This window comes from Lissotriton helveticus, chromosome 10 (assembly GCF_964261635.1).
Source record: "Lissotriton helveticus chromosome 10, aLisHel1.1, whole genome shotgun sequence".
Taxonomy (NCBI): domain Eukaryota; kingdom Metazoa; phylum Chordata; class Amphibia; order Caudata; family Salamandridae; genus Lissotriton; species Lissotriton helveticus.
The window spans coordinates 922,358,375-922,386,312 of NC_136071.1; the positions used below are offsets into that span (position 1 = coordinate 922,358,375).

A 27,938-nucleotide genomic window follows, 5' to 3' on the forward strand; every position below is an offset into this window, starting at 1 on the left:
ATCAAAGGGCAGACATTGTGTAACGCATACTAAAATTCTGCACAGCATACACAATGCCAAAAGATCATAACCTGAAGTCATAGATCCTATAATTACCCATAAAAGGATTGATTGTGAAAACACCCCAGACATCGGCTGCTGCTCCAGCAACCTTTTGTTTCTTGTTGTGTGAGAGGGTGAAGGAGGTTGATGTGGCAGGGCATGGGGCAGAAAAGCCAACAACAACCATTAGCATAAAGCCTGGCTGCCTCTCTGTCACTATTGCTGTGATTGTATTTATTGTCTTTGTTGTATTTGTTATTCATAAGGACCTATCGTTTGTTATTCCTTTGCCATCACAATCAACCCTGATGTAAAAATCATGTCATATATATTGTTTTGCCTGTACTTTTTTGTCATGTTTGAAAAGGAAACTGTTTTTAAAAAACTATCAATCAAAATAATTGTATATATGTCCTAATAGTAGATTGTTGCTTGCACTGAGCTTAGATATTTATAGGTAACAAGGACCCCCTGAATATCTGAATACAATAATTCCTAGGTCAGGGAAACACAATTTATTAAATATAACAACCTAGGCAATTCAATACTTGAACATCATGGGAAAGTGACAAAGGAGAAAAAATATATCCAAAAGATCATCAGTGACGTGAATTTTATTAACAGAAAAAGATAAAAACAATAAAAAAAGGTAATTCTCAAATATTTTTGACCAAATTCACAAATTAATCAAACCAACATTACATAAAATCACAACACAATTACAAAAATCACAATTAGAATTAGGAAAATGGTATAACATGAAAAAGGGATACAAGTGGCACAGAGATTTTCTTGACGCGCGTTTCGGCGACCAGCGCCTTCTTCTGGAGTAGCCACAGGTTATCTAGTAGAGAATTATTAAAAACAACATAAGTGACCTGTTTTTATAATTTTTTTGAGTTGTCGTCACAAATTTGACACTTGCTAGCAGTTCATCATACAAAAAATTCCTTTACTGAGATCATCTAAATTTTAATAAACATCTCCTAATGTTTAAAAAAAAATATATATATATATATATACTAGTGACCCCAAGTACCCCGAGAGTAAAAAGTAGAACAAATGGGGTTTTACTTCTAGGCTTACTTCTCAGCGGAAATGCCCTTTCATCAATATTATATCTATAGATGTATATACTGAATACTGTTCACATCTATCAGTAAAATATTAACTAATATACTTACTGCCTTTACAACTTTTGATGCTAACTGTTGTATTTTGTTGAAAATGGATAGAAGACGAGTTAACTTAAAGAAAACATAATTTAAGGTATGGCAAGTTTCATTTGAAAGTTGTATATATCAATTTGGTAGCAGATAGACTGAGAGGATTACCAACAAACTTACAAATTTGGATATCTATCGTCTGAATTGATCTGAAGGAGACAGCGGTGGCAGCGCTTGTCGTACGGGAACCCTTTTTAATGGAGGATCCTTTCTTCAAGGTTGAATCTATAGGTTCAAATCGATTATATTATTTATTATCACCGGATGGTTTAGCATTTGGATTTTCTATTGTTCATATATTTCCTCTATATTATATAACTACTACAATTAAAGTACGTTTTAAGGTCCAGATATAACCTGTAGTTCTATTTCGTTTGTTCCTTATTAGTCAGTGTAAAATTACTGCCTTTGTTAGGTTTTGGGGAATTCTCAAAGTGAGGCTACACATTTGAGGATAACCCGTCCTAAGAAGAGCGCGGAATATAAAAAATTCTACTTTCCATTTTAAACCGAATAATCTAGGCGAAATACACGAGAAAATACAAGATGTTGGGGATTACCTTCGAGTAAATCGAAAGTCAATAAACTCCTGGCCGCAAAGGAAATGGTCGAATAAGATACTCTGGGAAAGACAAACGGTATAATGTTTGCAAGATTTTTAGATGCTTTCCACACAAAGTAGATATTAAGTTAGAGATCAACTCTATAATACCTGATTCAAAATTATTCAAGTCTTCAGAGTGAAAGCGTTCCTCCGGATATGAGGTTCACGATCAGACCTCACACTACGAGGAAATTGACATATACAACGCATAAATCACTCGCAGTTCTCACTCGTGGCAGACCAAATGTTAAACTGTTTTGCCGTGCGTGAACTTACCGATTATTTAGATGCAGTCAAGCCGACCAGGAGTAACACGACCGCGAGCTGTCTTGTAGCGGTGATTTTAGAAAGCCCACGAGAGCTCCTCAGGTGTGAGCTATTTAAACATACCGGCTTTCCAAATAAACGCCCCAATATATACAAAACAATGTTGATAGCTCCATTAGACCTGGAAATACGGGCTCATACGGGCTATGTAGATTCTGACGTACATATTTATAGATTTAGTTGTACACAAGAGATAACCATTTCCGGTGTTTAAATTTAAAAGTTTTGAGAGTTTAATTGAAGTCAATCATTTTATAAATTTAATCGGAGACCTGCAACAATGGACATAAAAAACAGACCATTGATATTCAATTTTTCAATTGTTCTGTGAGTGAATAGCTACATGTGTCAATTTAGGTAGGTCAATAAATAGCATTCTCCCAATGGATGTCGCTATTAAGCCCATTTTTAAAGGTGTCAAAAACTAACATCCAGAAAACCTCACGTTTTTTTCTTATCTGCAGACCACATTTTGTGTCAGGCGTGTGGATTTTCTCTAATATTCGTCAACTGAATTCCTCTGGGCCGTGATTTTGTTCTACAAAGTGTTTTACCATCGGGGCACACATCTTTTTCGTGTTTATCGCCGAGCCGAGCGGTGTTATTCATAAGGACCTATCGTTTGTTATTCCTTTGCCATCACAATCAACCCTGATGTAAAAATCATGTCATATATATTGTTTTGCCTGTACTTTTTTGTCATGGTTGAAAAGGAAACTGTTTTTAAAAAACTATCAATAAAAATAATTTTATATATGTCCTAATAGTAGATTGTTGCTTGCACTGAGCTTAGGTCATCCCCCTAATATGTTGAACACATTGATGTAATACTGTCTGTAGTTTGCTGCCTAGGAAAGTTTTTCTCATTGGTGCCTCTCTGTCACTATGCACGCTGTTGGGCAGTGAGGCTGAGTGAGAGGTGAGCAAGTCAGTTAACATGACTTAATTTTTCTATTTAAAGTTTATTTAAGTACTACTTATAAAAATAAAACCAAGAACAGAAATGACTGTTGCACCACCTGACGCCCTGCATTTTCTCCATGAAGATGCAAGAATCTTTAGATATTTTGGGGATTTACAATGCCTCCTGGGGTAGGTCGTCTTCTCGTGCACACTCTGATATTCTTCGAGCAGAAACTATCTGTAATAGATGGTTAAATGTGAGTAAAAAAGGTAGAAATGCGTTAACATTTTGCAAGACAGCTGCGCAAATGAGACCCAATCAAAATCACTAATTCACGCATCTTTTCTTAGAAGACAGGGAAGAAATTTGCTCCCAATCTGTAAAGTGCACTTAGCATAGGTTACAATAAAACAACAGCTATAACAACCTAGTGCATGTCAATTTAAATAAATGTGGGAAAATACTAGCTTTAGCGTTTTTTTTACTTGCGTCAAAAATAAATGTGGATAAATACAGATAAAATGACCAAAAAATAAATATGGATAAATACAGACGGAAATGTGAGAAAAATAAATACCATAAAACCGGGAGCCCTAATTATTATGATGAATTTGCAGAGCGCTGTTTTTAGGATTTTTAAGGGATTTCTATCCCTATATGCCCATAAAAGCATTTTTTCAATCTTGCAACAGTGTAGGATCGTTATATACAGAGTGGTTTGGAAGAAATCCTCTCACAGTGGGCCAAGTGTCCTTCCTGGGAGATCTGGCATGGCTTGTGGCTGTCTTAAAAAATCAACAATCTGTAAACTGTGCTATACTTTTTATTACTCTCAACAAGTATATCCTTGTTTGACCAACTCTTTAAGGATCTAACCAGGTGTCAGCAGCTCCAGGTAAGAGGTATGCCACTAACCTGTCCAATTCAGCAAGCAGGATCGATGCCGTGAAGAGTAGTCTCCCTCCTGCCCTGAACACTGCCACCTCCACACTGCTATGATGACAATGTGGGAAATGGGAGTACCCAAGGGAAAAGGGAAGGGGATACAATAACAAACAAAAGATCCTGTTGCGTCACAGGTCTGGTCTGGTGCGCCTGCCTCTGTCTGTTGTGCTGTATAGTAAGACAAGTAAGGTAACAGTCAAATACACAGAGAGCATGTACCCATACACACCAAAGCCATAGGACTGCCACACTCATGTAATCAAGCAGGCCCGCAGGTAAGTACAGGAGTATCCTTGGCTGTTTCTTGGTTCTGTTAAAAGGCACAAAACCTAAATGTGTTGAGAGATTATCAAGAGTTTCACAAGAGGAGCAAGTTACGCAGGTAGGTAATGTCAATGTTCATGGCATAAAAGTGTTCACCTATTCATGCATAGGTTTATACCTTTCTGCAACCCCCCACAATCTACATGCTTCCAATTCAGCACATATACTGGTTCCAAAGTTCAGGCCTCTGATCATGAGGTACCGCCCAGAAAAGAAATACAATAAGAAGTCTTGGGAATTGTCACGAAACACTTTGCCTTGCAAAAACGGGCTCGCAGCAATTCTATAACGCTGCCTAGGAATTTAAACGAGAAGAAAATAAGTAAAGCGTTCAGAGAGCAGCTGCTACTCTGCTAACGCTGGGAATCTTAAGTAACTGTCGATTCCGACAGCTGGAAACACTCTACGCGTTCGAGAGGAGAGCTCCTCCGGGAGGAGTCTTCCACTCTCGAGAACGCGTTGCTGAAATACCTGAGAAATGTGAGGCGGCTTAGACGCTTCTGGCAGACTCTCGCTCTCTCGGGTCAGGGCGATGATGAACGGCGTAGTGAGACGGATTCCTCCAGCGGGGAAGCACCATCCGCTCACGACCTTCAGGGCAGTTTGTCAAGCACCATTTTCCTCCGGAGGTGGGGCTAAATAGTGGATGGCCATTAATCACCTGACTCGTTATCCTGACACAGCGCCCCTAAGCATTCTGGGAGACGCAGTCAAGTGAGTGTTATGATGCAACGTGAAGGGAGCATTCAAAACAGGGAAGAGTGTTGCATGTATTTTCCCTGCCTTAATCATTTTCCGCCCTTGTGAGCCTAGGATCACGACACCAGGACAACCACATTGTGCCATCACTGACCAATTATTTTGCTGCTAAGCACAAAAAGTTGATGTCTTCATTTTGGCAAATTACTATCCCCCTGAAAACCACATGGACTCAGTGGCTCACAAAGGGTCTTATTAGAGGAATCCCTTTAGGAGTCTGTTGACTGTGCTGAGGACTTAGTGGATCACAAAGGGTCTTATTAGAGGAATCCCTTTAGGAGTCTGTCGACTGTGCTGACAGGATGGCTCTGAGGGCTAAACGCTGTACTTTGATGTACAGCGATATGGACATCACATGTTTCAATCCCTGCTAGACAAACACAGACCGTAATAATCTTGAGGTTGCACAGTTCAGCTGTATGAAGTTGCATCATAGCTACACCTGTTGTTAACAGCACTTAGAAGCAGCAGAAGTGCTATATAAAAAGAGTGGATATTTCATTACAACCATAGCAAGAAAAGGAGCGGTGACATGTAACCCATTACCAGCAGAAGTGGAGAGTGACCTTATCATGATTTTACCTGTGTGCTGCTACTTAAAAGTTAGTGTTGGATATCTGAATTAGTTCATAGGTGTTAAGTATCATATGTGTGGCACTTTTCACGATGCTGTCACTTTCAATTGCATGCATTGCTGTATAGTGACAAGCTTAACTAATTGATGCACTTTTTGTGGTAATACTGGAGGATTTCTATTCTCGTATGCAACAACTCACAAATAGTGATAGAAACTCTGGGATTTTCTGCTGTACATGGTTCTTGCCGCATGTCAGGACTGTCCACACTGTTCTGAGAAGCCCCAGCAAGAGCTGACCATATGAAGGACCACGTGTTTTGCACGTGGAAGGATGATCATTTAGCAATGTGCATATTCTTTGTCCAGAATGTTTTTTGCATAATTTACTTGGTCGTTTGGCATCAGGAGTGTTTTATCAAATCCGCGTACCTAGATCTGAGCTAGCAAATGTGTTGCAGCTAGTAACCTAGTATGTATCTGGGGGCAAGCTATCAATTTTATTCAGAATATTCTGCAACTAAATTGGTAACCTAGATGACCCTCATTTTAAGTGGCCCAGAGAAATTGGGATTGGTTGCAAATTGTGAATACATCACCCTATCTTAGTATTGTAAATTTTGCAGTGATATCCGTGCACATTTTCTGCTAAACACATTTTTCAGGAAACAACTGTTAAGATTTTAATAAACACACACAATAAAGGGGTAAGAGGTTTCTCTCCTAATCTACCCTCCTACATTAATAACCTTAAACACACAAAAGTGAAAAGGAGGTCATAAGAATAACCTAGGACGAGTATGAACATTAAAAGATGTTTGTCAAAAATGCCCTCACCCACTAGTAGTGGCATGTTTCATCATCGGCTGGCTACCAACATCCCTGCGCAGACCAACACCTGGCATGGAGCAAAGGTGAGGGGAAGACAATTCAAACACATATGTCTATGGGACCTTATTGTGCAGAATTTAAATGTAACCATGATTAAAACTGGCTTGGGAATATCCCCAAAAGCATTTCTTCTTGGATTTCATGGCCCGGATTAAAAAATCTCTAAAGCGCAATGATAATGGTGGAGAATTAATATCCCTACATCCCTACTAACTGCAAAAACGTCAACATGTTTCAGCCGCTATATATTTTTCCCCACCGGGTCAATCGACCTTCATCAGGACTACAGATCCCACAAGGTCCCAATTACCCTACTTGCTGTATCCGGTAAGGAGAGATCTAACCAATTCTGGTCAATCCCTTTTAATCAAACTGTGGTTATTCCTGCAATGACACATAAAATGAATAGCCAAAACAACAGCAACAATGGTGTATAACGCTGAAACCTTTAATCAAGTGGGGGGAGAAAGAAGGGATTTTAAGATTACACACAGCCACCACTACTTTTCTGAGGTCCTGAAGAATGCCCCACCGACCCGACTGGGAGATCCCATAGGGCTGAAACATGTCGACCTATTTTTGGACATTTTTCAGTGGGTTAGACTAATAACCCATCTTTCCATGCACAACACTGTTTTTATTCACCTTGATTCCATATACCGCCACACGGCTTATGTATGTGAATGAGGGTTTTTTATAGTAAGACAACCACACCTTGCAAATCCTGGTTACTCAGGTGAAGTGATATTTCGTATAACACTGGTAGACAAACGGTGCATATTTCACTTTGTGCGCCACACTCATCCTCAATTTTCACAGACTAAGAAACCAAAATGTTGGTTCCTCTGGAATGGTCACTGCCCCCTTTTTCAAAGAGAAGCCCATCCCCACACTTAATTCTCTACTTCTTGCAAATACATCAATAACTCTGATAATACTGAAGCCACCCTCAAGTCCCACCCTGGAGTGAAAGTGAAATTGTAAAATTAGGAAATGACAAATTCAAAAAATAAAAGGGAGCTTACTGAGTTTTATAAATCCATCCTCTGAAACTGGTTTGCGAGCGGGAGAATCTCCCTATAGTTACACACTGTGATACACAAAGGCGATAGTCATGTGAAGCTAGTACTCATACCCTGTTATGCGGGACATTCAGTCTTACATGTTCCAAACCACCAAGGTTGCTGACCCACTTCTCAATTAACTCTCAAAATTTGGGAAAAACAAAATATGTGGGTAACCCCAGCTACCCTCGGACTTAATAAGATTCGGGACTCAGCGGGAACTCTTGTAATCGCTCGCAAAACTCCTGTCCAATTACAAGTATCTTCCTTATCTCACCTCAGCCTGCTCCGTCCTACAAGACCTTTTTATACCATAACTGAGCCATACTCACATCTTGAAGGAAAAGATGCCACCCCCATAAGCTGCTTGCTTCACTGTGTCGGGGCCGGCTCCAATTTGTGCTTTGAATGCATACACTCCTTGCTGCTCACATGGTCTGGGGCACCGGTCACATGAACCCGCCCTCGTTATTGGGGTTAGGAAGTGCTGGCATGTCAGAAAGGGATTTTTTCAGTGAAAAGAGTTATCTGAAATCAGTAACATGTGCTGCACAATATCACGTCTACTAATTATTCATTACACATTGTTTGAAAAAAAAAACATAAAGAGAATTATCAGCACTAAAATGAATCATTGGTGCTGTATATGTACATGCATATTTAGGATCTCTACTACTTAGTCTGCTAAAATGTGTGCCATAAAGTATCCTAATTCAAACTTCCCCCAAAAATGAAAGGGACTTAATCAGGAATAAGAACATTAGAGAAATCACAAACTCATGCTTAAGCCACATGTATATAGAGCATATAGCAGTATTTCCATCCACTGTGTTTCAAATTACTACTAAAGGCAGTTTCCAGTTATACAATGGATTAAGTGTCCGTACACAGTAAGTTTTGTTCATCAACACTTGTGGAATCTCCACACTCGAGGAGGAGGTGGAGATTCCACTCTGGGTGAGGAATTGAATCTCTGCACTCAGGAACGAGATTCCGCCACGAGTGCAGAGATTCCGCCCCGAGCGCGGACATAAAGATACTACTCATAACATACCTTTGTGAATACAAAAAGTCATAAACTTAGACTTTTGGTCTAAGTTTACCTTTGTGGATCGGTGCCATTATGTCCAGCCTTGGGACAATGGCTCACCCATGAATGCAAGACATGGAAACGCCCACTAGAAATTCAATTACATTTTGTACTTTCTTCTTGGTACTCTATATTATTCACATAACATCTCCATAAGACACTCTGTTTGCTTTTAATGCAAAGTGTGAAAATCGCTGCTGATAATACAAAGCCACTTCCTAAATCTAAGGCACCTCATTTTAGATATCCTCAATTTAATTCATATCTTTCAACGTGTCATTGACTCAATGAGCAGTAACATTGCTGGATTTAAACACGTAAGAATTGATTCCTATCAAGGAAGCTAAACTAAACTCCACAAAATCTTCTTTGCAAATTGTTCATCAATAAACTCACCCTAGTGTGCTTCCGCCAAAGGTAAAAGCGTGAAATCTTGGGCGAAATACATTGTTGTGTTACATCACCCGGTTCAGGAATCTGTACTTACTATGTCTTCATAGCAAAGGACGATTACAATGCAGTAATACATTACTACAATGTACTATAGCAACTACAGAGATCCAACATCTTGTCACTGATGTTACGAACAAAGACATGTACATTCCCAGTAACCAATAATAAAAATACAACGTTAATTCCTGGTGGTAGTCAGAATCCAATATAAAGTATTAATAGCCTTTCAGAAAAGCATTTCAACAACAAAATCATATATTAGTATGATATACACCAGCTACAAAACATGTAATGTAGTAACATACATTAAAATTCTCTAAAAACGGCAAATATAATAATGCCGCTTAGCTTGTTCGAACTGCGTGCCAGTTTATCAAGAGTCAGAATGAGAGGGGTCAAATAACCATTCGAGGTGCAAATTGCCAACTACAATCGTCTAATGCTTTCAGCTGGATATATGGAAAGTGGTAAAAAGAGCAAATAAATCGTAATTGTGACAGGCCATATAGCATAGCAATCCATAGAGAGCTAATGTTATTATAGCAGACTATCTAACTATGTAGCTAATTTGCAATAAAATATGTATTCCTAACCTATTCATGTTATCATCAAGATGACACATATGTAGACGGATTTTAAATAATGTGCAATTTAATTACAGTTAATTTTAATAGTTTTACTTTTTAATTCCAATATCTACACTATTTGACATGTGGCATATTCACACATATAAAAAGTTATTGCAACCTTTATTTAGGCACAAAAAGTACAATAAATACTTGCATTTTAAAAAAGAGTTTTTTCATAGGCTTGGGAGATCTAGGGCCCCATGCATCAAACAAGAAATCGGTCGCATCGGGCAGATTTTCAGAATCTGTCCCTGTGCAACTGGTATTTTTGCATTTGGGATGCATCATCCCAAATGCAAAAATCGCAAATTGCGATTGCATTTAAGGAATCACAAATCGTGATGCCTTGAATGCAATGCAAGATTCCATTTAAAATAGCGATTTCGCTTTTAGGGTCCGCTATTTACAGAAAAATTATAACAGATGGTAAATAGCGAAAAATTTGAAACATGTACTAAAGTGCATTTTTCAAAGTTGCAGGTTACACTCACACATGCCCTTGGGGCCTGTGTGTGTGCAACATGTATGCACATATCAATTTCAGGCGTGCAACAGGGTGTCCTTTTGGGACCCTTGCTCCCTTGAAATTGCATGCACAATTTGCGAGTACCTATTGGGTACTCGCAAATTGCGCATGCAATTTCCATTCATTTCAACGGGCAAATGAATGGGAAGTCATTCCTTAATTGCGCCTCGCAATTTGCGAGTTGCAATTAAGGAAGGCTTGGGGATCTCTATTTTTTAAGGTATTCCTACATGCATAGGCTTTTGCAATTCCTTAATTGCGATTCCTTAATAAACGCATATAATGAATCGCAAAAGTGGCTGCATGTGTCCCCTATTCTTTGGGCCGCAGTGAACATTTTGCGCATTGTCACAGATTTCCTCATCACTCATGGTACTCCACAGTACTATTTAGCAAATGTGTGAGTGTTGAAAATCTCTCCTATCACATGTAAACATGCGGGTACTGAATTGCAATATTCACTGAAAAAACCACAGGTTTCAGGAACTTTATACTTAGTTGGACATTTCACAAAACCAGAGAAATTTGGCCGTTATAGTTAGTTGAGCTAACTGTAACTCGCTCCCCCGCAATGCACTGCTGATTATGTCACATATTATATCATTCATGACATAGTCAGTGACATCACTGATGAAATCACTGATTACATCTCAAATTACATCACTGATGACATCATCCAGGGACTGTGTGTTTGTGTAAAGTTGAAATATGTTATATATATATATATATATATATATATATATATATATATATACCAATGTGTATTGAAGAATGAGTGGGTGTATGAGTGTCCGAATGGATGATTTAGCAGGCGCATGACTGACTGTATAAGTGAGTGATTAAACGTGGCCTACTGAATGTACTGAATGCATGGGTTAGTGACTAAACTGTGTGAATTTCTGTATCAGTCTGTTAGTTGGTGTGTAAGCGGCTGCATGGGTTGCTGAGTAGCTACATGAGTGTCTATATGGGTTATTGATTGGTCGTCCGAGTATCTATATGGGTGCCTGTGTGTCTGTGTGGGTGGGTAGGGAGAGTGTGACTCTGTGTATAAATGTGTGAGTGGGTGATTCACTGGGTGTATGGGTTCAAGAGTGCATCTGTGAAGGCCTGTATGGGTGGGTGAGTGTGTTTATGGGTGTGTTGGTGAGTGACTGCTGACTGGTACTGGTGGTAATTGACTCTGACTAACCAGGCCCAGAGCCAGAGCTATCCTGAAAGACACTTTGAATACAGTGAAAACACCTACATACACTATGGGTTCACTATGGGTTGGGGTACCCCTTTGATTGGCATGACCTCCCCTGCAAGGCCCTAGTACATAATAGGGCAGGGGGGTTAAAACTAACTCTAAGTCAGAGGTGCAGGAAGAGGCAAGAGAAGTGCAGAAAGAAGCAACAGAGGTGCAGAAAGAGGCAAGAGAGGTGCAGAAACAGGCAAGAAAGGTGCTGAAAGAGGGAAAAGGGGTGCAGAAAGAGGTAAGAGGGATACAGAAATTTGCAACAGATGTAAAGAAAGAAGCAAGAGAAGTGCAGAAAGAAGCAAAGGGGGTGGAGAAATAGGAAAGATGGTGCAGAAAGAGGCAAGAGGGAAACAGACATTTGCAAAAGAGATACAGAAACAAGCAAGAGAAGTGCCAAAAGAGGCAAGAGAATTGCTAAAAGAAGCACAGAGGTATAGAAAGAAGCAAGAGATATGCAGAAAGAGACAAGTGAGGTACAGAAAGAAGTAAGATCACTGCAGAAAGAAACAACAGATATGCAAAAAGACACAAGAGGGTTGCAGCAAGATGTAGGTGAGGTGCACAAAGAGGCAAGAGAGGTACAAAAATAGGCCACTGGGGTGCAGAAATAAGTAATAGAAGTACAGAAAGAGGCAAGAGAATTACTGAAAGAAGCAACAGAGGTGTAGAAAGAAGCAACAGAAGTGCAGAAAGAGGCACGTAAGGTGCAGAGAGAAGCAAGAGCAGTGCAGGAAGAATCAACAGAGCTGTAAAAAGAGGCAAGAGATGTGCAGAAAAAGGTAGGAGGGGTGCACAAAGAGGCAAGAGAGGTACAGAAAGAGGCAGGAGGGGTGCATAAAGAAGGGAGAGAAGTGCAGAAAGAAGTAACAGAGGTGCTGAAAGAGGCATGAAAGGTGCAGAAAGAGCAAGAGAAATGCAGAAAGAGGCAAGAGGTGCAGAAACAGGCAAGAGAAGTACAGAAAGAGTCAAGAGAATTGCTGAAAGAAGCAACAGAGGTGTAGAAAAAAGGAAGCTACGTGCAGAAAGAGACAAGTGAGGTGCAGAAAGAAGCAAGAGCAGTGCAGAAGGAATCAACAGAGCTGCTTAAAGAGGCAAGAGGTATGCACAAAAATGTAGGAGGGGTGCACAAAGAGGCAAGAGAGGTACAGAAAGAGGCAGGAGGGGTGCAGAAAGAAGGAAGATAAGTGCAGGAAGAAGTAACATGTGCTCAAAGAGGCATGAAAGGTGCAGAAAGAGCAAGGGAAGTGTAGAAAGAGGCAAAAGATGTATATAAAGAGGCAAGAGAGTTGCATGAAGAGGGAAGAGGGGTGAAGAAAGAGGCAACAGTGGTGCAGGAAGAAGCACATGAGGTGCAGAAAGATGCAAGAGAGGTGCAGAAAGAGGCAAGAGGGGTGAAGAAACAGGCAGAAGAAGTGCATAAAGAGTCAAGAGAATTGCTGAAAGAAGTGACAGAGGTGTAGAAAGAAGCATGAGAGTTGCACAAAGAGGACAGAGGGGCGAAGAAAGAGACAACAGTGGTGCAGAAAGAAGCACATGAGGTGCAGAAACAGGCAAGAGAAGTACAGAAAGAGTCAAGAGAATTGCTGAAAGAAGCAACATAGGTGTAGAAAGAAGCAAGAGACGTACAGAAAGAGGCAAGTGAGATGGTGAAACAGGCAAGAAAGGTACTGAAAGAGGGAAGACAGATGCAGAAAGACACAACAGGGATGCAGAAAAGAGCAAGACAGATGTAGAAAGAAGCATGGGAAGTACAGAATGAAGCAATAGGGGTGCAGAAAGAGGCAAGAGAACTGCAGAAAGAGACAAGTGAGGCACAGAAAGAAGCAAGAGCAGTGCAGAATGAACCAACAGAGGTGCAAAAAGAGGCAATAGGGGTGCAGAAAAAGGTGGGAGGGCTGCACAAAGAGGCAAGAGAGGTGCAGAAAGGCAAGAGAGGTGCAGAAAGAAGTAATAGAAGTGCAGAAAGAGGCAAGAAAATTGCTGAAAGAAGCAATAGAGGTGTAGAAAAAGGAAGAGAAGTGCAGAAAGAGACAAGTGAGGTGCAGAAAGAAGCAAGAGCAGTGCAGAAGGATTCAACAGAGCTGCTGAAAGAGGCAAGAGGTGTGCAAAAAAATTTAGGAGGGGTGCACAAAGAGGCAAGAGAGGTACAGAAAGAGGCAGGAGGGGTGCAGAAAGAGGCATGAAAGGTGCAGAAAGAGCAAGAGAAGTGCAGAAAGAGGCAAAAGAGGTATATAAAGAGGCAAGAGAGTTGCATGAAGAGGGAAGAGGGGTGAAGAAAGAGGCAACAGTGGTGCAGAAAGAAGCACATGAGGTGCAGAAAGAGGCAAGAGAGTTGCAGAAAGAGGCAAGAGGGGTGCAGAAACAGGCAGAAGAAGTGCATAAAGAGTCAAGAGAATTGCTGAAAGAAGCGACAGAGGTATAGAAAAAAGCAGGAGAAGTGCAGAAAGAGGCAAGTGAGATGCTGAAACAGGCAAGAAAGGTACTGAAAGAGGGAAGACAAATGCAGAAAGAGGCAATGGGGTGCAGAAAAAAGCAAGACAGGTGTAGAAAGAAGCATGGGAAGTACAGAATGAAGCAACAGGGGTGCAGAAAGAGGCAAGAGAAGTGCAGAAAGAAGCAACACAGGTGCAGAAGGAGGCAAGAGAACTGCAGAAAGAGGCAAGAGAGTTGCCGAAATATGCAAAAGAAGTACAGAAAGAGGGAACAGAGGTGCAGACGGAGGCAAGAGAGGTACAAAACAGGTAAAAGGGGTGCAGAAAGAGGCAAGAGGGGTACAGAAAGAAGCAAGATAGGTACAAAAAGAAGCAAGACCAGTGCAAAGAACCAACAGAGGTGCAAAAAGAGGCAAGTGTGGTGCATAAGGAGGCAAGAGAATTGCAAAAAGATGCAAGAGATTTGCAGAAACAGGTAAAAGGGGTGCAGAAAGAAGAAACAGTTGGGCAGACTGATGCAAGAGAGGTGTAGACAGAGGGAAGGGGGTGCAAGAAAAGGCAATAGGGATGCAGAAATTTGGAACAGAGGTGCAGGAAGAAGCCAGAGCAGTCCAGAAAGAATCAACAGAGGTGCAGAAAGTGGCAAGAGGGGTACAGAAAGAGGCAAGTGAAGTACAGAACGATATAAAAATTGTAGAAAGAACCAACAGTGGTGGAAAAAGAGGCAAGAGGGGTATAGAAAGGGATAGGAGTGGTGCACAAAGAGGCAATAGGGGTACCGAGAGAGGCATTGGAGATGCAGAGAAGGAGAGAACTGCAGAAAGAAGCAACAGAGGTGCTGAAAGAGGCACAAACGGTGCAGAAAGAGACAATACAGGGGAAGAAAGAAGGAACAGAGGTACAGAAAGAGGCAAGAGTGTTGCACAAAGGGGGAAGAGGGGTACAGAAACAGGCAAAAGGGGTGCAGAAAGAAGAAAGTGAGATGCAGAAAGAGGCAAGAGAGGTGTACAAAGAGGCAAGAGAGTTACAGAAAGAGGCATGTGAAGTGTAGAAGGAGGCAAAATAACTGCAGAAAGAGGCAATAGAGGTGCAGAAAGAGGCGCAGAAGGAAGCAAAAGTGGCTTGCACACCATTAGTACCAATTTAACTTGCACATTTAGCAATAAGTAACAGGTGGCCATTCTAGGTTTGCAAAGGGCCTTCCAACACACTGTAACACTTGTCGCTGCATTTTTGGTAACGTTTGAGCCGTTTGAGCTAGAAACTAGGCTTTTCTTGTTCAGATCTGCAGATTAGGCAGCAGATAATGAATTATGTGGCTAATGCAGAAAATTAATATTTGTGCGAAAGTCGGTGCAGCCAAACAGTTGCATACAGTGGCCCTGCTCATACCTCTGACTAGGTCCAGAAGTGCTCCTCAGTGATTCTTTCTTTTTTTACTCTCATTGAGTTCATAGTTGAGCTTCTATAGAAACAAGGAAGACTAAACCTGACATTACTGTAATGCCCAGCACAAGTCAGCAGTCTAGTGCTGAAGCCTGTATTCACACTGAACACCCACCCACCACTGATGTCACTGGTCAGGTGACACAACAGTAATAAAAGAGGCCGAGCCCACGTGCTCTGGGCCAGTTGCACCAGACCTCTAGTGTGTCCTGCGACTGCATGTGAGTGCTTGCTAGCATGAGGGCCTAGGGCCCATCACAGCCCTTTACAATGGCGACGAGGGCGGAGCTGTGCCCAGCGTGCCACAACTAACAGAAAACTTAAAGGAAAAGAGGAAGAGTGAGCTGCCTGCTGCAAATAAGGCACACCCCTAGGAAGACTCGAGCCGGCCGCCGAGAGGCCCACGAGGCGTGTGAAGAGCCCCGGGCCTGGAGGAAAAGGAGAAGGTGACCGGGAGCCCACTCCGCACCTCTCCAGCCTGCCTTAGCCCGCCCTGCCGTGGCGGTGCCCTAAGAGGACAAAGAAGCAATCGCGGTGCCCACCCGCGGAAGAACAGGTCCGTCGGCCGAAGGTGTGCCCCGGACTGTACAGCACCCAAAAGCGGAGCCCACCCGCCATAGCCTACAAGCGCTGACTCGCCAGCTATGTATAATTAATTAGGCAAGGCTCACGGAGCCCACCGGCGGCCTGCCTGCAGCGACGCGGCATCGTCCGCAAGTGCCCCCGTAATTAAGCAAGGCTCGCGGAGCCCACCCGCGGCCTGCCGGCGGTATCCCCCTTCCCCCGCCGCATAGCGTGTGTTGAATGCGGCGGCGGGGCGAAGAATCTCAAAAGAAAGCGCCCGCAGCGTGAGGGGAGCTGCCGGGCGCCCAGAGAAAGGAACTAAATGCAAGCGGAGCCCACCCGCTGTAAAATGAACTGTGGCCGTCAGCAAGTGCCCCCAAAGGAAGCCAAGGCCAGCGAGAGCCCACCTCGCTGCATCCGGTCGGGCCCTGCGTTGAGCCCCGCCACGCAGCGTGTGTGCTGTGGAGCTGCGGCGGGGTGAAGAGTCGGCAAAGGAGCGGCCCGGACTCTAGCACGGACACCCTTCCCCCCCCCGCGCAGAAGGTGAAGTGCAGAGCGGCAGCGGGCGGGGAAAAGACAGTTCGCAGCCCGTGGCCGGTCAGTGCGGCGCCAACACCCCTCCCCGCGCAGCCCGTGGAGGAAAAGGGGCCTGATGCGAGGAACGGAGCAGGAGAGGAGCAGAATGCACTGTGATAGCCCAGGCAGCCCTCAAGGAACTGAGGAGGCGGGTTGCCGTCGGACATTATAGAAGCAGTAAGGTGACAGTGTCTGCACAGCTGCTGAGGCTGGTCGGAGTGGCCAACAAACAAAGCAAGCCTCATAATCAGGGCCCTGACCAAAAGGAAAAGGACTTAACTGGCGGAGGCGCGGCAGGAACCTCAACTGCATGCCAGAAGCCTCCGCGGGAGTAAGAGAAGTGCGTGGATCGCCTCCCCCCACACCAAGAGACAGAGTCAAGTGCGGTGAAAAGACTCACCCGGGGGAAGAGACCAGAGGATCCTCAATCGTGTGCACGTAATTGCACACGTCTTCACGAAGGAAAGAATTGGAGAGCGTGAGGAGCAGCCAGGCCAGCTGATGAGGGTGTTTTCCCCGATGGCAGCAAGTACAAAACTGGAAATAGGGGAGAAGCTGCCGAGGATAGCAAAAGCAGGCCAGGAAAAGCAGCACTGCCATCTAGTGGCCGAAGGCAGCAATTGCAGGCAGAAGAAGGATCTCAAAGAACCGAAACAAGCCTTGGACGAACCAACGGAGAATGTTCAGCGTAATAAAGCCCGCAGCCCACACACAGCAACGCCACGCAGCAGCACAAGACTGTAGCAGCAAGCAAGTGCGCAGCAGCGCAGGAGACACCTGCGCACAGCAATTAGTCTGCGTTTGCCACATCCAGCGCGACGTGGTAAAGAAAGCCAACGCAAGGAGGACGGTGAGACAAGGTGAAGCACTAGCGCCTCAAGTAGCAAGGAAGCACGGAAAGCGTCACAAAGCACAAGGAAGGTTGCAACTGATCACGCAGCGGGAAGCAAATGACAGCACGCAGGTGTGCCAGAGTGAGACAGGGACGTCTCCCAGTCACAAGGAGGAAGCTAGAGGACAGACCACAACGCCACGCAGCAACTCAAAATTGGCGCAGCAACGCCACACGGCACAAAAGGAGTAAGAGGAGGATCTAGAGTGCGACACGGCCAGGAACTGCGCAAGTGAAAATGAAGTGACAGTGGTCAAGCGCAAGAAAGCACCAGGAGTGCCCAAAGTGCTCAAAGAAGAGAGCGAGGAATGAAGGTCAGCACTGCGACGCAAGGAGCGCAGGTACTCTCCAGAAAGCGCAAGGAAGACGACAGGAGACAGCGCAGGAATGCGACAGGAGTGCAAGAATTCCACATCCCGCACGACAGGACCGCGCAGCACTGCGCCGGAACGTGCCAGGAGAGCCAGGAATCAGGAGCGCTAGAGTGACGCTACACAGCGACGCGCCAACGCCAAAACACCGCGACGGTGAATATCGTCCACGAAGAAGATAGCACAGCATGACGACTCATGCCGAAGGTGAAAGCCGACCACCCAGTCTGGTCGCCAAGGAAAGAAAAGAAGCAACTGAAAAGATGGCGACAACCAGTTCAGTCACTACAAGATAAGACCAGTGTCGGAGAGCCATGCCCAGATCAGAGAGAATCAGGTGGAGTGCATGCTACCTGGAGAAGACTGGCTGGAATGACCAAGGCAGTACAGTGACCGGATCACGTCGCAAGAAGGAACAGGGAGAAGAAGGGCGCGACGCCATAACGAAAAGGACATGGACCCACGAAATTCAACTCCGTAATTATTGAAAGCGACAGAAAGAGGAAGTGAAGGTCGCGACGCTAACCCTGGGAAGTGAGTGACAAGAAGACAGTGTCCTAGGACTAGAACAAGACCAGGATGACACGTGCAGAGTGCGCGCGCTGCATGGGAAAGCCTGGCCAGAGAAGATGAAGAAATGGGGACCAGGGTACGTCGCGAGAAGAGGAGAAAAAGGAAGAAAGAACAGAGTGGCCACCGCTACTAAGAAGAAAAGAAGAAGGGAGAAATCGGAATGGCACGCTGCCACTGCAAGAAGAAGCCACCCCTGCGGAAAAAAGCAAGGTGACAGGCACTGGAACACCTGAGTGCAATGGAAGACAAGCCTGGCAAGAGCACCGGCAGCGCAGAACAAGGACAACCACCTACGAGCCATCCATCCACATGGCGATCGCAGAAGAGAGCAAGCTAGACGGTTGGCGACATCTACCTCTGGGGTTGAGCGGAAGATTGGATGGCGAGACTACTCAGGACTCCGGAAGTTGAGGACCTGACCACCTCGCACCAGCCCATGGCAAACCAGAATCAGAGGCCTCGAGGGACTCTGGTGGCAGCAAGTCCTGCACGGGAGACAGGTCTACAGAAGTGCGTCTGCAGGACCCAAGGGGATGAAAGCCTCGCGAGCGATGAGAAGAGTCTACAACTCAACCTTCAGGTGGAACTAGGACACGACGGTGAGGCTCGTGGAGCGCCCCTCTCACGGCCCGAAGGCTATAGTGGAGCAACACGACCGAAAACACCAGTCCAGTGGAAGCCTGGCAAAGAGGTCCTCCTGGACATCTAGTGAGAGAGGAATACCGGAGAGAGGGGCATCCTAGTGAGAGGGATGTGTGTACCTACTCTATTCACCTGCCAAAAGTCAACACTAAAGCCTGCCCGGAAAACATCACACAGCCAAAGGAGAGAACAAAACCAGAAGACAGTTGTCAACTGTGTCATCCATTTATCTCTCATCACCAACGGAGCGAAGCAAAGGCAGGGCAGAGAACAGCGGACAGACAGCACAGACAAAGAAAGAACCCGCCGAACAACTGCGAACCGTGCCACCGAGAACTGTTAATCCAGAATACAAGAACTATAATGCCTGCGGCTTGCAAGCAGCCAAAGAGACTCATTTTGAAAGCGCACGTCCAATGTTATTTTCTGTGTTTTCTTCCCCCCACAGGTTTTGGACTTTTTCTGGTTTGGTTTAATTTTTAACCAATTTGGGAAGGGATGTAATGCCCAGCACAAGTCAGCAGTCTAGTGCTGAAGCCTGTATTCACACTGAACACCCACCCACCACTGATGTCACTGGTCAGGTGACACAGCAGTAATAAAAGAGGCCAAGCCCACGTGCTCTGGGCCAGTTGCACCAGACCTCTAGTGTGTCCTGCGTCTGTATGTGAGTGCTTGCCAGCATGAGGGCCTAGGGCCCATCACAGCCCTTTACAATTACCACTCCATAACACAGACTACCATACCACATAACTACTCTCCATAACACATAATCCCACTCTACATAATTCCTATAAAATAAATACCACATCCTTTCTATCCACATAATTTCACTGCACAATTTAACACATAATTCTACTACACACAACGTACATCCACTCCTCTCCAAAAAACATAAAAAAACGTTACATTTACATTGCCAATAGCTCTAATTCTTGCAAATGCGAAACCTATAACATTGCAAACACTCTTTAACTAGTAGTCGCATTTGCAGAGTGGTGGAGAAAGGGTGCTGGGCCTCCGACCAGCACTCAGGAATTCCGCTGCATAGGACTTACAGAAGGTAACCGGAAGGCTTCTTGGCCCCCAAAGTCCCTCAGGAGTTAATTGGACTTCTTCCCTCATCCCGTACTCTGCCCAAAGGTGCGTTTGCAGAGTGGTAGAGAAAGGGGGGCCTGGCCTCCGAAGACGTCTTAGCAATCCCAATGTGTGGGACATACTGGAGGTTACAAGAGGGGTAGTTGGCTGCCAAGGTCATCCATGGGGGCCAACTACTCGCCCTATTACCTCCAGTAAGTCCCACACAGCAGGATTGCTAAGTTGTCACGCCCCCTTTCCCCACCCCTCTGCAAACCCACTTCCTGGTGCGCTCGTGGATGGGGATTGAAGTCCCCTTCACTGCTGGGTGTCCTTAGGGGCCAACAAGCCTACCTGATACCTCCAGTATTTCCCAGATAGTGGGATTGCTGAAAGCTGGACGCAGGCCACGCCTCCTTTCTCCACCACTCTGCAAATGGCCCTCCTGGCACGTTCTAAGTTGGGGGATTAAGTCCCTTTAAATACTGAGGGTCCCTGGGGGCCAACTAGCCCACCTGTTGCCTCCAGTAAGCCCCATACAGCTAGATTGCTGAGTGTGCTCGAAGGCCACACCCCCTTTTTACACGACTCTGCAAATGTGACTCGTAGCACACTGCTGCTAGGGGGATGAAGGTCCTGAGGTCCTCAGGACAAAAGAGGACCTCATCGCCCCACCAGCAGTGCTCCAAGAGGCACGTTTGTAAAGTGGTGTACAAAGGGGCATGGCCTCTCAGCAATCCAGCTGTGTGGTGCTTACTGAAGGTACCTGGTGAGCTAGTTGGCACCCAGGGACCCTCAGTATCCAAGGGGAAATAATTGGGGTTGCGTTTGCACAGTGGTGCAGAGAGGGGGCGGGGGCCTCCGGTGAGATGCCGGCTTTTTTTTCTATTTTTTTTTAGAAGGGGGGCTGTGTGGTATCACTTCTTTTAGCATTTTTGTGGCCCTGGGGACCCCATACCCCAGGGATTGCCACCTTTTTATTTTAAAAAAAAACAGGAAGGGGGCCCCCTCCTGAGGCTAATTTCGGCCCCGGGATCCCCATCCCCCGGGCCATGGCCTCCTTTTTTAAAATGTATTTATAGGGAAGGGGCCGCGTTGCACCCCTTCCCTGGGCTAATTCGGCACCGGGCACCCCATACCCCCAGGCATGGCCTCCTTTTTTTTACTTACATCTAAGGAATGGGGGCACTTGGCCCCCCTTCCCTGGGCCACTTTTGGCCCTGGAGACTTCATCCCCCGGGGCATGGCCTTTTAAAAAGAAATATTTCATGGGAAGGGGGCTCTATTCCCTGCCCTGCCATTTAAAATGTTTTTTTAATTAAATGTTTTCGCTGTTTGTTTGTGGAACTCGAATCTGCTCATGAGGAAGGGTGTTCCAGCCCGAAACGCGTTGAGCATTGAAACGAGGGACTGGGAGTCACTCAGAGGCTGCATGCTTTGGTGAGCGGTTGCTTTCTTTGGGTGCGAGACCAACTAGGGGCAACCTTTTCTACAATTAATTAGTGGCCAGCCCAGTCACGGACTTGCACCACCGCGGGACTGTAGCGGGGCCGGTGCTGTTCTTTGGGCAGTACAAACCGCGGGAGTACCAGCTAACGCCCTGATTTATTTTAATTGCACTCAGCTAGCATAGCGCTCGCTTAGCGCTTTATTTTAACTTACCCTCACCTGCATCCAGGGACCCCTCCCTGTCACAGCCTTCCCGCGCAGCCGAGCTTGACGCTGCAGCGGACCCAGGACTCCCCGTTCGCCGCCTTCAGCGGCCGCTCCCCCGGCCACGCCCACTCTTTCTGGGCACGCCCCTCTTTAGCCCTACTTATCATGTGCTTCCACCGTACGCGCAGCGGACGGGCGCAGCGGGCGCGCCGTTTGCGCGCCGAAGGCGCGCCTAAGGCAAGCCCGTCTGCGCCCGTCCGCGACCGGCCGGGACCAGGGGCCACGGATCCTGGCCAACTTGTGTCATATACCTCCGCTCAGCTATCTGCTCTTACGGCTCCCATTCCTGTCTCTCCTTCGTTAGTCTCACGCATTGCTTCACTTGGCATCTCTGTGCCTGTCTGTCCAACCTCATCCACCGCTTCCTCTCCCCCCACCTCTTCTCTGACGGCTCACCAGGCAGCCCCTTCTTTCACACCGTCACCCCCCGCAGCTTCGGCCTTCCTGTTAAACACCCGGTCAGCAGTGAAGCATCAAATTGAACTCTTCAACCTTCTATCCTCAGATTGCCCCGACTATCTTTTTCTCACGGAGACCTGGTTCTCTTCTGACTCACTCCCCGACCTTTTAGCTATTCTTCCTGACACACACTATGCCCTTCGCATGGACCGCCCGGCCAGTAAAACCGGCGGCGGAGTGGCCATGATTATTCGTTCTTCGCTGAAATTTCAGCTTCTTGACCACCCTTCTATACCCAACGTGGATTTCCTGGTCGCCCGGTCCACTAATCTTGTTGACCCCCTCACTTTTGTCCTTGTCTATCGGCCCCCTCTGCCCATGCCTCAATTTGTTCCCCTACTACAAGACATTTTGGCCACTTTGGCAGTGAACAACTCTGCAGTTATCCTATTAGGGGACTTCAACTACTGGCCTGACGATCCCCGAGAGACTCCAGCCTCCAAAGATTTTTCTGCTACTCTCCAGTCCCTAAACTTTATTCCTTATATTTTTTCACCCACTCACGTTAAAGGTCACACCTTGGACCAAATTTGGTCCCTGCGTCGTCTCCTCTCCGTTCTCTCCACCCTTCCTTGTCTCTGGTCGGATCACTTTTTAATTTCTTTTAACATTCCCCTTCCCTTTTACACAAAAGCCCCTCTCCCCAAAAACCAGATTGCCCGCTGCTGGAACCAGACAGATCTCTCCCTTCTCTCTTCCTCTCTAGCCTCCACTGTACCTGACATAACGGACCTTCCCCTGGAAGATCAAGCCGACGCTGTCCGTGCCTGGCTATCCTCCTCCTGTGACCTCGTCGCCCCTCTTAAAAATATCAAATCTGTGCGGCCCCATGAGGCCCACAGATGGTTCACTAATGAACTTAAAGAGCTCAAACTTAATCTTAGGCGATCGGAGCGCCATTGGAGGCATAACTATTGTCCCCTTCTCCGTATCAAATATAAATCACTGCTTAACAGTTACAAAAAAGCCATTATCGCGGCGAAAACCGATTACTTCTCTGAAAAAGTCGCCCGTTCTTCCAACAAATCCCGAGAGATTTTCTCACTTGTAAAACAACTTGCCACATCTGATCGCACTAATGCCAACCTCGCCCCATCCCTTTCGTTATGTCTTTCACTCAACAATTACTTTATCGATAAAATCACCACTATTAAAGCTAACATTCCTGTAGTCTCTCAAACCCAGATCATCCCCCCTCTCCCCCCCCGCCTCTTATGTTGGATCACTTCCCCCCTATCTCTGCGGCACAATTCTCCGATCTGCTCGTCAAAGTCAAGTCGGGATCTCCAGCTGACTGTGCGCCAGCTCGGATCCTTCAAACACTTTTCTCTCACTTTCCTGGACCCCCTCTTACGCTCCTTAATTCATCTCTGGCACTCGGATCTGTTCCCTCGTCTTTCAAAGCTGCCACTGTTCTCCCAATAATAAAAAAGCCTGGCCTGGACCCTTCCTCACCCTCTAACTTCAGGCCCATCTCCCTTCTTCCCTATTTGGGGAAGATCGTGGAAAGCCATGTCACCTCCTGCCTGTCCTCACACATTGAGAAGCATGGCCTCCTGGCTTCCCACCAGGCGGGTTTCCGCCCGGGTCACTCTACCGAGACTGTTGTCACTGCTGTCTTGGACGAGCTTAAGGGAAGGGCCGATTCCAATCTCCCCCAGGCGTTGGTGCTCCTCGACTTGTCGGCTGCGTTTGACACGGTTGACCATGCCATTCTTCTCGACCGTGTCAACGCAGCCGGCATCAGGGGGGCAGCACTCTCCTGGGTGAAGTCCTTCCTTCTGGATAGGTCCCAGGCAGTCCAGCTCGCCGGGTTCTCCGCTCCTCCCCACCCTCTTGTGTGTGGGGTCCCCCAAGGTTCCTCCCTTTCCCCTCTTCTCTTTAATCTTTATATTTACCCCCTTATTTTTTCCCTCCGTGAGCTGGGGGTCTCCGTGTACAACTACGCTGATGACCTCCAGCTCATCTTCGATCTCTCTACTCCCGATTCTTCTTCTTTCTTCAGTTCCACCTTAGTTTTTATTTCAGACTGGATGATCACGAACCACCTCAAACTAAACCCTGATAAGACGGAGCTTGTCCTCACTGGTGGTTCCTCCAATCCTTGGTCCCCTGCTTACTGGCCCCTCTCTCTCGGTACCCCCCCTCTTCCAGTCCCTTCTGCTCGCACTTTAGGCATCAAGGTCAGTAATGACCTCTCCATGCACTCCCAAGTTAGTTCTGTAATCTCATCTTGTTTTCTATCCCTCCGTCTCATTCGCAAAATCTCCTGTTTTTTTTCCACCGATGCCCTCAAATCTATCATTACAGCCCTTATCACTTCTCGCCTCGACTACGGGAATGCCCTCTATTCTGGCATCCCCGCTTTTGAGATGCGCCTGCTTCAGGCCATCCAAAATCAGGCCGCCCGGCTTATTTTTCACCTCCCCAAATTCTCCCACGTCACGCCCGTTCTCAAGTCCCTTCACTGGCTTCCTGTACGCTTTCGTACCTCCTTTAAATTAGCCTGCCTAGCTTTTTTAGCCTTCACTCGTTCCGCCCCTCTTTTTATCGTTTCTCTGATCACTCCCTACACTCCCTCTCGCACCCTATGCTCATCTTCTCAACTTCTTCTTCAAGTCCCCCGCTACCGTAAAGCCCGCACCGGTGGCACCCGTTTCTCGGTTCTGGCCCCTCAGTTCTGGAATAGTCTTCCATTATCCATTCGATCGATCCCCTCCTACCCAGCTTTCCGAAAGGCATTAAAAACTTTTCTTTTTCTCCAGGCCTTCCCCGGTTAGTCCCTCCGGTTGCAGTGTAGAATCCGTTTTTTCCCCCCCCGCGCCAGGAAGCCGCTCGGCCACAGTGCGCTTAATTAAGTTTCTTTTTCATTTCATTTCATTTCATTCAGAAGGTGCTTCGAACAATGTGCAATGTGGCCTTTGGTGACACTGAAGTTTCCCATGATTAAAACTACGAAGTTCCATAAAACGACGGCGACCCACATGGGGGATGATATTAACTTCCAGTCCCATAATGCTCTGGGTTATGAGGTGCCTATGCATGGAAATCAAAGTAGGAATTACTCTGGAAGTGTTTTCGCTGTTTGTTTGTGCAACTCGAATCTGCTCATGAGGAAGGGCGTTCCAGCACAAAACGCGTCGAGCAATGAAACGAGGGACTGGGAGTCACTCGGAGGCTGCATGCTTTGGTGAGCGGTTGCTTTCTGTGGGTGCGAGACCAACTAGGGGCAACCTTTTCTACAATTAATTAGTGGCCAGCCCAGTCACGGACTTGCACCACCGCGGGACTGTAGCGGGGCCGGTGCTGTTCTTTGGGCAGTACAAACGGTGCAGAAGGTGCTTCGAACAATGTGCATGTGGCCTTTGGTGACACTGAAGTTTCCCCTGATTAAAACTACGAAGTTCCATAAAACGACGGCGACCCACATGGGGGATGATATTAACTTCCAGTCCCATAATGCTGTGGGTTATGATGTGCCTATGCATGGAAATCAAAGTAGGAATTACTCTGGAAGTGTTTTCGCTGTTTGTTTGTGCAACTCGAATCTGCTCATGAGGAAGGGCGTTCCAGCACAAAACGCGTCGAGCAATGAAACGAGGGACTGGGAGTCACTCGGAGGCTGCATGCTTTGGTGAGCGGTTGCTTTCTGTGGGTGCGAGACCAACTAGGGGCAACCTTTTCTACCCAAAAAAATATATATGTATTTCAGAAGTGATTCTCCTACCTGGTGTGGGAGATTGGCACGTTTTTCGCCAATGTATATTCTACTGGTTAGATGAATTGAGTTTTAAATGTATTTTATATTGTATTTTATACTGAGTGTTCTGTGTCAGATTGTATCTGTTATATGTTGTTTTAAGAACTCTTGTTTAAAAGATCCAGGTCTAAGTAAACATATGTTTGTCACTGGCTGAGAGATTGTCAAGAGTACTTTGGGATTTTGTCTCATTCCTTATTCTCAAATGTACATTTATGCATTCATAAATGTGCTACACCAGTGTGTTTGCCACTGCTAATTTTCTATTTTCTCTTCTAAGAAAAGATTTTTCCTATGCAGAAACCTATTCCTCTGCAACATCTCCAGTTTTGGGATATGTTCTTTCCCCGTTTACACCTTCAAAACAGATTTACACACACCACTAACAAGAGAAAAGATGCAATTGCATCCAATGGGGTACACATCCTACAACATGTTTGTGAATGGTCACAAACTTGCAAGTCACACTTAAGTTTATACCATCCATGCAGAATTTTAGATATGTAGTAATCCATTTGTGAGTGCACATTCACAGTTTTCTGAATTGTAAATATGGATTTGCAAGCAACCAGTCCTACAGAAACTAAAGGCAAGATTTATGAAACCAGTTAGGGGTGGCAAATAATGCTAAATTACAGGGCGTGCGACTGCTAAATGGATGTTTACTAACTCCTAAACTAATTTTGCAATGCTTACCAAATCACAAAATAGATTTAGAAATGGATACCAAATTGTAGGGGACATTTTTAAGACGTCGTCCCTTCCAAATTGTGATTTGGAATGCTATGGCTCAATGGTTTGCAGCTTCAATTTCACTCACAAGCCATTGAGTGGGCAAATCAAAAAAGGCGGTAATACATTTTACAAAAAGGGCAGGGGTCTGCATGATACTAATGGAAAAATAGCGTTTGTTGGGATGTAAGCAGTAGTTTATGGGTCCACTGCCATCTCTCAACCCCAAAAAATAAACGCTTCCTTTTAAATGTTGCACCGTTTTGAACTGCATAAATAAAACAGTATACTTTGTTTAGATGCGATCACAGCCATGGTGGTCTCATTACCAACTGCTGCCCTCCATCTCTGCAATGGTATTCAATCATAGTGAGGTTCAATTTTTGGCCTACTTCATTAACATTGATGAGAGAGGTCGTCTTGGGACCAACCCTTACTCGGACTTTAGTGAACGGACCCATTAGCACATACGCTGGTTTGCCAAATTCTCTTCTATTTGCAATAAGATATTGTACAACTTGAAAACACTTTTGGGATTTTAAATTTCGCACATCAGACACCAAAACTACATTTTCTGAAAGAATTGAAGGTATGAATCAGCCATTTCTGTCCCTCCAAAAACCTTGCATCCATATTATTTTGACTGATAGTGAAACAATATACCTTGAATACACTCTAGACTTGTTTTGTCGAAAGAAAAGTCTTACTTGGGCACTCTCATGCTGCCATAATAGATAGATGTGTGATTTATGATAGGATGCAACTCATAAAGTGATTCTGTTTTAACAGGTTGTGGAGGAGATCTCTCTGGGCCCATAGGATCCTTTAATAGTCCAGGCTACCCCTATAATTATCCTGCTAATAAAGAGTGTCTCTGGTATATACACGCAGCACCAGGCAGTAGCATCCAGCTCACCATTCTGGACTTCAAAGTCGAGTACCACCCTGGCTGTGAATATGATGTCCTAGAGGTAAGAATTATACTACTTAATAATTTGAGCCATAAGTGTTCATTTCGGTACTAGCACAAGTCATTAAAAACAGCTTTTGAGAAATTATGAGTTAATATATGAATAAAGTGAAATATATCAGAATGA

At 45.4% G+C, this 27,938-nt stretch overlaps 1 protein-coding gene across 1 annotated transcript in view; it reads left to right on the plus strand.

The window, feature by feature from the left end:
- CUBN (cubilin) overlaps nucleotides 1–27,938 on the plus strand; it is a 1,583,269-nt gene that overhangs the window by 664,279 nt on the left and 891,052 nt on the right. The window contains exon 29 of the mRNA XM_078663578.1: nucleotides 27,631–27,812. Within this exon, the coding sequence (XP_078519704.1) occupies nucleotides 27,631–27,812 (182 nt within the window). The remainder of the gene's footprint in view (nucleotides 1–27,630; nucleotides 27,813–27,938) is intronic.